Raw genomic sequence first — 14345 nt, 5'->3', positions numbered from 1 at the left:
CTAGGGTGGGAGCAGGGATTAACTGCAGACCTGCATTAGGGAACTTTGCAGGGTGACGGGTTGCACAGCCCTGTACACTTACTAAAATTCACTAATTGTACCCTTAAAGTGGGTGAATTTTATGGGGTGATAACCACACCCTGATAAAGCTGCACAACAGAATTACCCATTGGCAGTTTGAGGGCGGGGCGGTATATCAGAGACAGGGAGAGAAGGGAGAGGAGGAAATAATTCACAGACTGGACAGCCCACCCCGGGATTGGCCACCTATCCGCCCGCCCACAGGAGAGCTCTGCTCACCCGCTCCACTTTTGCTCCAAGCAAAGAAATTTCCAGACCAAATAAGGCTGCAAGCCTTTGCCATGCTCCTGGCACAGAACGCAATTCCTTTTAAGTGCCAAGGTTATAACCCGGGCCTCACCCCTCCCAAAGCAGCACGGTGCCCAGCAGCCCACTCCAGCCCACCCCTGCGCGCCGCGCTCCAAACCAACCAAGGTAAACAGAGCAGGGCCCGCTGCCGCTGCCGCTGCTGCCGTGCCTGGTCCACCCACAGAGGCGGGGGCGAGCTGCGGGTTCAGGAGGAAGCCAGGTGCCACCCCGCTGAGGAGTTCCAGGGCTCCTGGGCCCCAGGTGCCTCACCTCACGGGCTGCCTCCTTTGCTTTTCACTGCAGCTTTGCAAGACGACGATGATGATGACAGCAAAACTGTCAGGTGCCAGGCACCGTTCCAGGGCCCTGTGAGACAGGTTCTGTTATTTTCTCATTTTTCAGATGAGGAAACTGAGGCATAAGGTGAGGTAAACCTGGGGAGGAACCCCAGGGCTGCCAGGGGCTCCAGCCCATGTTGTAGTGCCCTTCACCACCCAAAGGATAAAACATCAGGGCCCCCTCAGTGGCGCCTCCGCAGAGAAGCCAGTTCTCCCCCTGCAGGGAATCCTCAGCTCTGGCTGTTCAATTTCTGGAAGGCTGCAACCTGCAGGCTACTGTCAGAAAGACGACACTCACTGCTGTCTGGGAGAAGTTTGGCTTGGGTTATCTTTTTCCTTTTTTTGGGCTACCCTGTCCAGGCCAAACTGTAGGACATTTTTCAAGCAACCAACTACAAACATTTTCCTAACAAGGTCTCCCTGGGATGAGAAAAGGAAACCTGTGTTACACCCTTCAACTCTGACATTTTAATGATGCAGCTTGGGTGGAGGTCAGCAGTAAAGGGGACAATGCTGCCTTTGGAGGCGGGTGGGGCATAACGGTTGTGAGCCAGATGCTGTGCCCGTGGACAGCACTCACCCAGACCCAGGCCGCACGGGTCACGGTGCTGCAGTGTTGGTTCCCTTGACCTCTCAGCACAGCCTGCAAGGTAGTGAGGTTCCCATCTCCTTTACAGATGAGCCAACAGGCTCAGAGGGGATGCAACTAGCTGAAGCCCCATACCCAGTGGTGGTGACCCTGGCATTCAGACTCAGGTCCCACCAGTGCCAGAGGCTTCCCACTACCCAAGCCTATGTGGGCTGCTACCCTCTACTTCCAGCCCTTCCTGGTGGGACAGCCCACAGGAGGAGCTCCTGGGTGAAGGAACAGGACTTGGACTCCAATCCTGCTGTTTCCCTAGTGGAAGGAGGAACACTGATTCTGCACTGCCTACATGCTGGGAATGTGTCTACCCAATAAGGTATATGGACATGGGCATGACTGGATCAGCAAAGATCCTCTAACAGCAAGTGACAAAAACCCGAGGCAGACTTCCTTCTGCTAAAAAAGGGGATTTAGTAGTTCAGGACACCGGGAAGGATGGGGTGGAGATCAGGAGTGGCTGGATCCAGGCGCTCAAACACTGTCATCAGGTCATTCCCCCACCCCATTTTGGGGTCTGTTTCTCTTTGGCCTTCTCTCCTGCAGACAGGCTTCCTCTAGGAGGCAAGTAGGGTAGCTGCCTGCCATCTCTGGTGGAACAGCCAACATTTCTTTCAGCATTCGTGTGTCAACCCCAGGGCAGAACTCTGACTGGCCCCATTTGTATTCTGGCCTATCCTGAACCTGGCCTTGCTGTGGCCGAAAGGGTGAGATACTCTCATCCAGCCGAGGACACATGGTCTCTGTGGCCAGAAACAGCTGTTTCACCTGTTGAGGTGCACCTCATCAACCACGAAACAATGCTTCCAACATGGATAACTCATTCCCTTGTAAGCATGTTGACACACACGTCTCCCGCTAGCCACAGGCCCCCAAGAGGAGCAAGAACCACAGCTCACCCTCAGCCGTGATGCTCAGCCCTGCTCTCCACGTGGTAGCACTAACTCTGCACTTACTTAAGTGACTGAATGAACTCTATGTGACACTTAGATACAAAAAGCAATAGGCACCTGTGCCCTTCCCAAACAATCCAGCCCAAAAGCCACTTGATGGGATCAAACAATGAAGGCGTCCATGCAAGGGAAGGGTCCGTGGTGGCCTGGGGATGGGGAGGGACTGTGGTGGCCCAGTGTGGGGCCTCGGGCTGGGCAGGGTGGGAGACAGGGTGGGAGAGGGTGGCTGGCACTGGCAAAGTGTGCAGGCCTGGCCCGGAGAGCATTTTCCATAGATGTGCTGAATGAGTGGCACTGGGGGACGGCGGTGTAACCACAGAACAAAGCCCTGACACTTGATGCAGGCCAGAGGCTGCGCTTCACTCTGAAGGCCGTGGGACACAGATGGGCATCAGTGGCACTGACGGAGCACAGCCAGGCCCACTGTGCCAGGAGAGTCTGCGATGGAGGAGGCGGAGGAGGTGGAGGAGCCAGACTCAAGGCCCCGTAAGTGAGGGGGCAGCACAGACTTGAGGAAATCGCCAGCTGAGCACAAAGACCCCGTCACCGACACCTGACCCTTCTCTTCTCTTTAGGCGCGGCCATAACCCCGGCCACAGCCTCGCCCCTGGTCGTGGCCAGCTTGAGCCTGGGCCTGTTTTCCCCAACAGTCCAGCACAAGAGGAGCTTCTCCTTCCCCGGTCATCTGTCAACAGGACACAGCCTCCCCCACAACCAGCCTCCAAGGCCCTGCAGCCCATACCTTGTCCTCCCTGAGCGTCACCAGCGCCTCCAGGAGCCCCACACACGTGCAGCAGCGTCAGTCATCTGTGCTCAGCGGAGGAAAAGAACGCTCACTTTAGACACACACAAGCACACTGGGGACAGTGTGCACGTATTTTTATTTAATTTTTAAATAATTTATATCCCTTTGAAACAAAAATCTGAAGCTAAAATACGTCCATCTGATGTTCTCTTAAATAAAATAGTTGGCAAAGAGCACTGTGGAATGCTCAGGGAGGGCTCTGGGTCTGTTAAGTGTTAGCAGTGCTGACGCTGAGACAGTGCTTTCCCAGGACAGTCACCCGGTCCCCAAACTGCAGCACAGAGGAGGCTGGCACAGGCTGGAGCCTTAGTAAACCAGGAAGAGGAGACCCCCAGACTCACGAGAGCAGAAACAGAGAACACTGCACCTGCTTCCCCGTAGAGGGTAGAGGGGTCGCTGCAGATACCAGGGAACAGAAGATAGAAGGAAAATGATCACGCAGGCAGAATGCCACTTCCCAGAGTCTGCCCCCCAGGTGCACAGTCACTGAGTCCGGGTTTCTTGGTTTTGCTCAGGGCCTCGTGCTAATGTGCTGAGAGCTGGCCAGCCCTGGACAAGAGGAGTCACCTTAGTAGAGTTTGAGGCCAGGCACATCTCCAAGAGAACGGAATCTTCCCCTAGATCTAGATGCTGGGACTTCAGCTTTGACTGGAAGAGAAGGAAGAGACTGGGATACGGTGCCAGTGTAGGAGCGAGGAAAGGTCAGACGGCACTTGGCGGGCCGCCCCCCATGTCCCTGGCAGAGATAGCGTATGGCTGTGTCTGCAGGCTCTCCCCTAGGGGCACTCCCTACAGGTGGGGGCACTGGAGGTACGTGGGAATACGCAGATGGTCATGTCCCCTTGTCCTTCCTCTTGCTTGTTCTCTGGCTGCTGAGCTCACACAGCTTCTTATCCAGCCTCCTCTGCAGCTGGGCCCTCTTGGCTGGGTCAAGGGACCTGTACTTGGTCCCACTGCCAGCATAGATCACGCCTTCCCGGCTGATTCTCTGACGGGCATGGGCACGAGCCCTGTCACCACAGCCATGGATCTGGGGAGGAGAGGAGAGTCAGCACTGGGCTGGGGAGACAAGACCCTGCAGTTCCGCCTGTAAAGAGGTCAGGGACCATGGACAGGAGCCCGAGGGTGAGACCATGGAGAGGCTCCCTCTGCCTCCCCTACACCCATACTTCATCCTGCAGGTTCCTGAGGGTGCGGGGGTCTGCACCCTGGTGGGGCTGGAGCACTCTGAGCATGTAGAAAGGAAATGGCACCACCCTGACTGATCACACAGTCCCTGTGGCCACTCACACTGCCTCCCAGCTTTAATTCTTCTCCACACTGCAGCATGGCAACATCAGAGCCCTGCTGACACCTGCAGTGCTCCCTGCCACCTTGAGGATGTCTGCCTCCGGAGAGCGGCTTGGCCTCACACTCTGCTCCCAGTTCCCTGCCTGGGCCATGGTCCTTTACACGCACTATAAGGGCTACATGCCTGTGGCCCACCCCCGCCCTCCCCAGCCCAGGTCCCCATCTTCGTCCCTTAGGTCTCAGCTCAAGCATCAATTCGTCCAGGAAACCCACTTTGACTGTCACACCTGGACAGGCCCCCCTGAGGCCATCCAGCCTCAGGGTTCCCTTCCATGGAGCACTCAAGGGTACCATGGTACCATATGCTGGTCTCGTACTGAGGTCCCCCACCAGGTCCAGCAGACCCTAGGGCAGAGACCAGGCCTGCTTTGACCTCAGCTCCCAAGGCTGCCAAGAGAGGTCCCATGGGTATTCACCCAAGGCATGAATGAAAACGCAGCCAGGCTGCTGCCACTTCAGATTGCGAGCCAGGGGCCCACCTGCCACCCACCCTGCGCTGAGCAAACCAGATTAACTTGCCGACACAGCATACACACTAGAGCAGAAGGAATCCCCACTGCCCTGCCTGTGACTCAGCACATGTGGCATTTTACTTACTCGTGCTCCGATATGCTCAAAACAAATCCTGAGTCAATGTCTTACTTAGAGCTTCTGAGGAGCTAACCTTGCCATCTGAAGTACATGTGCCCAGGACCTGCCCCCGGAGTCAAAGCCCCCTGACCCCTCCCCACTCTCCAGGCCGGGAGGGAGGCCAGCACCTCAGGCAGCTGGTGGCTGAGGCAGTAGCGACGGCTGCAGAGCTGGCAGAGCTGGCCCAGGGTCGTGATGCTGGCTGTGCACTTAGCAAAGCCACACGTGTTATCAGCCTTAACGGCAGCCGAAACCAGGGCGTCAAAGTCCTCCTCCTCCACAGGCAAATCTACAGCTGTAGGTCCTAGAGGAAGAAGACAGTCACTCAGGCAAGCAGGGAAAGAACAAAGGCTTGATGAGACGCTCCCACTGGGCACGCCGGGAAATCTGCAGCCGGGCCACGCTCACCCCCGTGAGGCTGTGCAGCACCTCTTGCTTTCGGGTGGCACGTGAGTGTGGACATGTACACCCAATCGAGTGTGGTGTCCAGCCAGGTGCTGGGGTCCCCCTCTGACTCTCCCTCATTCTTTCCAAAGCTAATAACCCGAAATGTCTCGCTAAACACAACAGTCGCTGCTGGCAGGTTTGACAACGGGCACAAACTCCAGAAAGGGCTTGGCAGTGTATACAGAGTGTCTTTGAAAAGTTCACCTTCTCTAATCCAGAAAAACATTTACATGTGGGGATGCACCTTATGACATTAACTATAAAAATAAAAGCCCCAAAGTAAAAGTCCAATACCAGGGAAATGGTTAGATGGACTACAGCATAATTCACAGGTCGTAACAGCAGCAGACCCTTAACATTTTCAACCAGACACATGAAAATATTTTAACATTACAGGAAAATGCTCATGAGTGGAATGGAGATACAAAATTACATGTGGCCATAATTCTGTAAAATACACACGTACGCTATAAACACACGTATACACACATGTAAAGATGCACAGAAAACAGGACAAAACCCAAGCAGTTGATGTGGCTTAGCTCTGGGGGACAAGACACAGGTGGGACTGGCTTTTCTGTCACTGCTCCCTGCACTGTTCTGACGGGTGCGTCACAGTAACCGGGCACACTGGGGTCAGAGTGTCCAGCCTCAGGGGTAGGGAACACGGGGAAGACCCTGACACCAGCCCAGGGTCTCCCAGAGGCCCCAGCTCACCTGCAAGTGCCTGGGTCCACAGCAGCCATTTCAAACCTTCTAGGCAGGTACTGCTTTAGCCACGGTCACCTGTGCCTGGGAACATGCCCCTCCCCCACTTCCCCCACAGACAGGCTGTGTAAAGGACCACACTACTATGTTCACACACACAAGGCCTGGCAGCCACCCTGGTCACAAAAGGGAGGGAGTGCCAACCCCTGCCAAGCCCCAGGAGCAGCACCAAGTGGCTGGGAGATGAGGGTGAGGGGCCACGCTGCCCACAGGCACCCCATTCCCTGCAACACCCTCCATGGCAGCAAGTGTCCTCGGGAGGTGGACAAGACACAGGGACCAGGCAGAGCATGCTCAGGCCCCAGAGGGGAGCAAGGGGGCAGAGAGCACGCTGAGAAATCTCGTCAACACGGGATGCCCATCTGTCACCTGCTACTCAACCCAACCCCCTGCCTCCAGCAGGGTTCTGACGGCACTGGCTGTGCTCCCTGTGTGTAGCAGGGCCTGCTCAGGCCAGCCTCTGACTCTCAGCGGCTGGCTGGGCCCGGCACAGATCATGTAGTCCCTGCGGGACAGGTTCAGAGCCTGGGTGGAGAGACGGGTTCTGAAGGTGGCTGCCTGAAGAAATGCTTCCAAAGGCGAGTAGTGCTGGCACTCCTGAAGTTGGGGGAGCCTCCCCGGACGCTCGGTGCCCAGGTGACCACAATGCCAGGCCAGCACACACCGCCCCTTTCAGAAGGAAGGCCAGGTCCTGCTGTCACACAAGCTTGGCATAGTCCCCTTCAGGGCATCTAATATTCTCACTGACTGTTTACTTTTTTTTTTTTTTTTTGTGACCAGTAAGGGGATCGCAACCCTTGGCTTGGTGTCATCCGCACCACGCTCAGCCAGTGAGCACACCGGCCATCCCTATACAGGATCCAAACCCACGGCCTTGGCGCTGCCAGCGCTGCTGCGCTCCCAGCGCCGCACTCTCCCAAGTGAGCCACGGGGTCAGCCCATTTTTACTTTTTTTTTTTTTTTTTTGCTCACTGACTGTTTAGAAAGGAGTTAATGTCCTTCCTCTGCTAGATGTCAGTGCCTGGGGCAGGGTTGGCTAGTCTAGTTGACTAGCACAAGGCCTGGAGTACAGTAGCTGCTCAATAACTATCTCTGGAATGAAGTCACCCGGGGCTGTCGGCTCTGGGAGGCCAGTTTTAAAAACTGCAAGTCCCGCTGGTGCGGCTTTGCCACAGGAAACATATAATAAAGGAGCGGCACTCCTCATGGGCTTGCTGAGAGGAAGGTGGCTCTCACAGAAACTCCCTTGGGGCTCCAGAGAACCTGGGCTGTGACCAACGAGGCCTGCAAGCTCTGTGCCAGGTCACACTTGACCAACCGCAGGGGGCTGGGGCATCCCAGCGAGTGGCTAGAGCAGTGCAGGATGCGACAGACAAGCGCACGGCCCACGTGAGAGAACAGGTTTGCGCTCAGCGAGCCCCTGTGCTTCTCAGCACTTGGCCCAAGACAGCTTCCAAACAGGCAGGACGCACCCTGATGTCATGTGAGAAGACCACCCCGGGGCTGCCTGCAGGAGAGCACCACGACCGCTCTGTTCCCCAGGGGAACTCCAGTGAACTGCCCACGTCTGCTCTTCCCGGCCTCTCTTACTGCCATGGACACACTCTGAGTGCTTCCTACTTGCCAGGCCCTGCACAAGGCTTTGGGGACAGGAAGATGACCATGACCCAGTCACTGCCCTAGGGAGTCCCAGACGAAGTTGGGAGACGAGAGTCAAACGATTAAACATAAAGTGCAGAGTGGCACAGGCAGCGGCAGTGGCGGGAAGAGGTCCTCGGTACTTTTCGAGGGGGGCAGGTGGGTTTCAAGGAGGCCCAACCCCCATAAGGGACACCACGCCTGTGTTTGCATTAGCTGACACCACTTACCTTTCACTTCTTTTTTCTTCTTCTTTTCTGGAAATTTGCACGGCCCTGAGCCCACAGCCTGCTGCCCCTTCTTGGCTGGCTGCTCTTGCTGGCCTTTCTCCCTCTGCAGCCTCTCCAGGTGCAGCGCCCTCAGGTCCAGCTGGTCCCAGCTGCACTGCTCCCTGGGGGGCTGCTCCTCCCTTGGGGGCTGCTTCTCCCTGGGGGGCTGCTGCTCCTCTCTTGGGGGCTGCTCCTCCCTGGGGGGCTGCTCCTCCCTGGGGGGCTGCTGCTCTCCAGGGGGCTGCTTCTCAGGAGGCAGCTGCTCCCTGGGGGGCTGCTCCCTCTTCACGGGGCTGAGGGGCGTGGGATAGAGAGGGGCTTTGCTGCCAGTGGCTGCCAGGGCCAGCGGGGTCCTCTTGCTCACAGTAATGAACCTCCTCTTGCCCTCCCCCGTGCTGTCATGCCTCAGCCCGTGCTCCTCAGCTATCTGGTGGACCCGCATGCGGTCATGGGAATTCAAGGAAGCAGGAAACTCCAACTGCGTCTTCTCACTGGCTGCAAACTCGGCTATCACGGCCCTGAGGTGGTCCACACTGTCCTTGCTCTCCACTCCCCCTGGGCTGCCTCCCTTGAGACTGCGTTGGCAACAGGCTGCAGAGCCCACAGGCTTCCTGCCTGGCTGCTTCCGATCCTGCCGGGCAGCTCTTCCAGTCTCCTGGCCCCTGCCCCTCTCCTGCCACCTGCTTCCAGGAGGTTTCCCAGCAGATGAAGCAGGGCCCTGGGGCTTTGCAGCAGCCTGGCTGTGCCCCTGGGAGCTCTCATGAGAGTAGTTTTCAGGGACGATGTCGTCAAGGTACTCAAAGGCTGTGCGCACTTCCCCATGCTCTATGAAGTAATCCACCAGGGTCTTCAAAAAAGCATGGTTGTTGACGGTGCGGGAATCACAGATGACCGCCACGTGGCGCCGTGCACGGGTGATGGCAACATTGATCCGGCGGTCCTCAGCAAGAAAACCAACTTCACCTACAAAATGCAGAGGTGAGTGAAGAGCAGACCTAAGCCAAAGCAGCAGGAAGGGGACTCACTCCCCTCGGCAGTAACAATCGCCAACGTGCCCTCAGCGCTCCCAGCAGCTGTGGGGCTCCCAATCTCCCGACTGGCCCCCTGCACCCCACCCATCCTTCCCACGCCGCCAATGGCCCAAGAGGCCCAATGTGAGGCCGCAGCATCTGCTCAGACGTTGTTTCCGCTGCTCCTCACGTGCGGACCCTGGGGCCCAGTGTGGGCGTCAACAGCTCTCAGCCTGTTGTTCAGTTCCATGCGAAGACGAAGCAGACTGTGGGGTGTTGTTGGCTGATACACAGGGGGTTATGGCTGCAGGTGACACATGAGGAAAAGCGCAAGGGACCTTCCTGCACCTCGTTTTCTTTTCCCACCACAGCCTGCCCCATGTCCCTCCTCTTCTGTTTCCAGCTTTCTACTGAAAACACTTCACACAAAGCCCCTTCACTACAACTGATTCTGGGCACAATTTTCTCACTGCATGGAATACCTACAAACCACAGCAGTATAAAATGCATGGCTGGAGGCCAAATCCACCTGACGCAGAAAGACAAGCTCCATCTCCTCGCAGGGCGTCCAGGCCATTTCCAGCCCACCTGGCCCGCCACCCCCACCGCCTGCTCCTTGGCTCCATGCCTGTTCCTCTGAGCCCCACAGACTCTGTTCCTTCTGCCTCGAACACCTTCCTCCCATCCCCCACCCACCCTGCAACACTCTGCCCAGATGTCACCTCCCCAGGACCACTTCCCGCCCCACCCCAGGCTGTGCAGATCGCCTGAGTCGGTCCTGCTAGGACCCTCACCACGCCTCACTTGTCAGTCTCTTGCTGGACGGGGAGCTGAGGACAGAGCCTATGCTCACTGCCATGCAGCCAGCGGCTGATGGGGCACCCAGCAGAAATCCAGTATCCCCCAAATCAGAAAATTCACCTCTGTGCTGTCCCCAAAGACTCTGACAAGGGCTACGTACCTTTCCTGTTGGACCTGACGAAGGAAAGGATCACAGCCTCCTTCTCTCGGCCTTGGAAGCCATCAACGGACTTAATTTCAAGCTCGGGGTGCCTGTGCACAAGGCTCTGTCTGAGCAGGTCCACCTGAAACACCGAGCAAGGCTATGGCCTCTTGGCCCCACCAGGCCAGGGTGGCTCTGAGACCCTGCCTCAGAGACCCTGCCTCCAACTCTGCAGGGGGCCTCATGCTGCAGAACTGCCACACACAAGCCCTGCAGGACAACCCTGAGGACAGTTCTCACAGCTGCCCCTCGCAGGCATACATATGAACAGACCAGACAACATGTGAGCACATCAACCATTGCACCCCACCCCTGGGGTTTTATCATCTCCTTTAGCTTGGGACAGCCACCGGCCTCAGACAGCCCGATGTGTGATGCCAGCAAGGAGTGACAACCACTTCCAAGGATCTCACAACACTCAAACAGGTGTGTTTTTCCTACCAACAAGTCAGGGCGTGGACGGGCCCTGAGCCAGACCAATACAATGCAAAGCTGAGATTCCTGTGGGAAATGCCCTAAAAGGACAGGCCCTTCCACCAGGACTGTCTATGGAAAGACAGTGTCAGGCCAAGGTGTCCAGGGCCACCTGGGAAAGCTGGCCTGGAAACGAAGCCAACACGGGGGAATCAGGCTGAGAGATCAGGACGGGGCAGGGGCATGGCAGAGTGAGACAGATGGATGATGGATGATGGATGGATGGATGGATGGATGGATGGATGGATGGATGGATGGATGGATGGATGGATGGGCGGACGGACGGACGGACAGATGGACAGATGGACAGGCTCTTGCTGATATCATTTGGGCCCTAGATCCAATAACAATGAGGTCAACCCTACCCTGGACTTTTTGGTAACAATAGCCAATAAATTACCCTTTTTCTTCTAGCCACTTTGGGATGGCTGAGTCCTGACTGATACAAAGACAGACAGCAGGGGCCCCTCTCGCACCTGAAGGTTGTATGGTGTGATGATGGCAATGTCACCTGCTTGGACCCCAGCATCCACCAGAGCCTGGACGTGCAGACTGACGAGGCGGACTTCCCCTGGGGTGGAATAAAGAGCAGGTGTTCAAGGCGAGGGATGCGCTGCGCTGGCGTCTATCACTAGATGCCAGTTTTAAGCCCCTTTCTATCACGACGAGCTGATCCTATTCTGTGCCTCAGGTGGCTTCCTGAGAGCAACCAGCCTGAGTCAGAGGGTGCCAGGTAGAGCACACAGGATTGAGGGGGCCGGACAGCCAGGACGCCACGTGGACACTGAGCACCACGAGCGCATGGCGGCCAGGCCTGTTTGATCTGAGGCCCTGTTAGTGGAGCTGGGACACAGCGCTGGCGACTGAGTCATTCTCATGAGAAGACTAACCAGGCAGTCGGGCCGTCAAGATGAAGCCTGTGAACCACGCCAGGCCCGTTGCTTCCCCGCTGTCAGGGCCGCCTGCCCCGAGAAGGTCAGCGCTGTGCGGCCTTCGGGGCACGTGGCCCCGGGTCTCTCAGAGCCCTTTAGAACCTTGCTCTCACCCCCCTCCCTCCCTCAGCTCCTCCCTGAGCTAGGTGACTTACGGTGACTTCTGTTTTTAAAGAAGAGCTTGGGGTCTGTTCAGACAAAGTGCCAACCCTCTCCACACCAGCTTACCAGGGTTCCCTTTCGACTGGTCATCCTCCTCCTCCAGTTCAAAGAGCCCGCAGCCCGCCGTGTCCACGAGCAGCAAGGGGATGCCGGTCTCCTCCGTGGCAGACACACCCGGGAGGTCCCTGGCACACAGGTGGAGAGAGGGTGCATGAGGGCCAACCAGACAGTGACCGAAATGCCACCCCACAGGACTGAGCTCCCCATGAAGAAACGGAGGGGCCACAGCCTGTTCAAACCCACTCTGCAGGGCAAGGCCACGCTCCCTTCTGGGAAATGAGTCAGAGTCAATGTTTATTCTAAAATCCTTAGGATTCCACTTGAGCTCGCTGCTTCCATAGGAGGGGTCAGGGCAGATGGACAAAGGAGCAGAAGGGTTGGGGCACAGAGCCAGTCACTCACCTCAGGAGGTGCCCAGCCACGGAAGGGTGAGCCACAAGCTGCCCACTGTACATGGCCTCCGAGGCCCAGCGCATGATGGCCTGGTGCATGCGGTACTGCACGGTCAGCATCTGCACTGCCCTGGCGCCGTGCTCCTCGGCCAGGCGCTCCATGAGGCTGAGCGAAAGCCCCGCCTGCGCGGCCCTGTGCCCAAGAGGAGAGGGGTGGGGAGGGGAGCCTGAGTCCGAGTCCTCAAAGTGCAGAACCCAACGCATCCCGAGTCCAACCTAAGGGTGGGATCGCTGGACCACAGCCCCCAATGGCACCTGCATCCTAACTGCCAGGACATGTGAATGTGTTCTTCTCATGACAACAGGGACCTAGCAGACGCAGTGAAGTTAAGGCTCCTGAGATGGGGAGCGACCCTGGCTTGTCCAGGTGGTAATCACGAGGGCTTTATAAGAGGGAGGCAGGAGAGTCAGAGTCAGAGAAGGAGGCCACAAGTCGAGAGAAATTTGAAGACAGATGCTGCTGGCTCTGAAGATGGAGGAAGCGGCACGAGCCAGCAGATGCGGACGGCCTCTAGAAGCTGGAAAAGGCAAGGAACAGGCTCTCCCCTGGAGCCTCCAGAAGGCCCAGCCCTGCAGACACCTTGAGTTTAACCCAGTGAGACCGACTTTGGATATCTGACCTCCAGAACTGTAAGATCATAAATCAGTGTTGCTTTAAGCCACGAAGTCTGTGGTCATTTGTTACAGCAGTGATAGGAAACTGATACAGGTAAGTTGAAAAGAAATCCTCACACACCATAGCTGTAAGGAGTCCTCCACTGCCAGCCAAGGCTCACGGAGCACCTTCTACGTGCATGAGCCAAGCACTGCTGTCAGCACTGTGCGTGAATTAATTACTCAATGCTAGCAGCCTTGAGGGTGGTCACTGTCATGATTCCCACGTGACATATGAGGAGAGTGAGACACAGAGAGGCCAAGTCACCAGCCCGAGACTGCCCAGCTCATGAGCCACGGGGCCAGGTCCACCCTGGCTACCTGGCTCCAGAGCCCATCCTCTGAACCACCACAGCACACCATCTCCGTCCAGCTTGATAAAACTCCCAAAACTGTGGGAAAGTACCCAATTCCACATCAGAGATCCTCCCTCCGGAAATTTACAAGACTTCTGTGACTGACCTATTTTTAGTAAAGATCTCTACTAAAAATAATTAATGTCGAAGAAGTGAGGACATGAAATGATTCTGAGTACCAACTGCAAACCTAGAAATACCCAGCACGACTCCACCCAACCTTTCCCCCAGAACCGCCCTACTCTCTCCAGGGACACAGTGGGGTCCCTGCTCCTCACGGGCACAGTTCCAACTGTTCTCCACACAAAGGCTTTCTGGAGGACAAGCCGTCTTTGAGCACACCTTCAGAACAAGCCAAGTGAATCAGCGCCCCACTGAGCCCTCCTCCAGGTGCTTTCCATTCTGGATTCTGCCCCTCAAGACATTTCTCCCACCAGGACAGTCTTTCAAAGTACATTTCCCTTTATTCTACCCCAAACGTCTTCCTCCCAGATCCTCACTCTGAAGCACTATTTTTGATGCCCTCTGCCACTGAGGCATTGTGGCCTAAATATCCCCAGCTCCTGGGCTGCACACTCCTTTCGTGAGATTCCACTTGATAGTCTTTCTTGCACATCTTTTTCTGATCCTCAGAAAACAACTGGAGTTCCAAGTAGAATCATAACTTCTACACACACACACACACACACATACACACACACACACACACACACACACACACAGTGAAGTAGAGAAGTTTGTTTGAAGTAGAGAAGTTTGTTGTTTTTTTCCACGGCTGGCCAGTAAGGGGATCCGAACCCTTGACCTTGGTGTTAGGGATTGTTTCAAATGGCAACAGAAATCAGAAGAAAGTAATCTTCTTCAAACGGAAGGCAGAGCCAGGATGCCCTTGTGGACATGGACCTGTTTGTTCAAAGTTCCCAGTGTGCCAGGTCCTGTCCGCTGACCCTGTCCGCAGGCCTTGTGTGACTCACGTCAGACAGGAGATGAGCAAATGAACAGATAAGCGCATAATGATGCCAGGGGGTGGCA

At 56.3% G+C, this 14345-nt stretch overlaps 1 protein-coding gene across 1 annotated transcript in view; it reads right to left on the bottom strand.

Annotated features, from left to right (window-relative positions):
* Positions 1 to 3154: 3154 nt before the first annotated feature.
* IGHMBP2 (immunoglobulin mu DNA binding protein 2) overlaps positions 3155 to 14345 on the bottom strand; it is a 34381-nt gene continuing 23190 nt past the window's right edge. The window contains exons 9-15 of the mRNA XM_063094198.1: positions 12254 to 12436; positions 11858 to 11976; positions 11174 to 11268; positions 10182 to 10305; positions 8172 to 9173; positions 5217 to 5392; positions 3155 to 4138 (exon numbers count right to left, since the gene is read on the bottom strand). Coding sequence (XP_062950268.1) covers positions 3941 to 4138; positions 5217 to 5392; positions 8172 to 9173; positions 10182 to 10305; positions 11174 to 11268; positions 11858 to 11976; positions 12254 to 12436 — 1897 coding nt within the window. The 3' untranslated portion in view covers positions 3155 to 3940. The remainder of the gene's footprint in view (positions 4139 to 5216; positions 5393 to 8171; positions 9174 to 10181; positions 10306 to 11173; positions 11269 to 11857; positions 11977 to 12253; positions 12437 to 14345) is intronic.

The sequence above is a fragment of the Cynocephalus volans genome, chromosome 4 (genome assembly GCF_027409185.1).
Source record: "Cynocephalus volans isolate mCynVol1 chromosome 4, mCynVol1.pri, whole genome shotgun sequence".
NCBI lineage: Eukaryota > Metazoa > Chordata > Mammalia > Dermoptera > Cynocephalidae > Cynocephalus > Cynocephalus volans.
The sequence above is the reverse complement of the archived record's forward strand: the minus strand, read 5'-3'. Positions and strand labels throughout refer to the sequence as shown.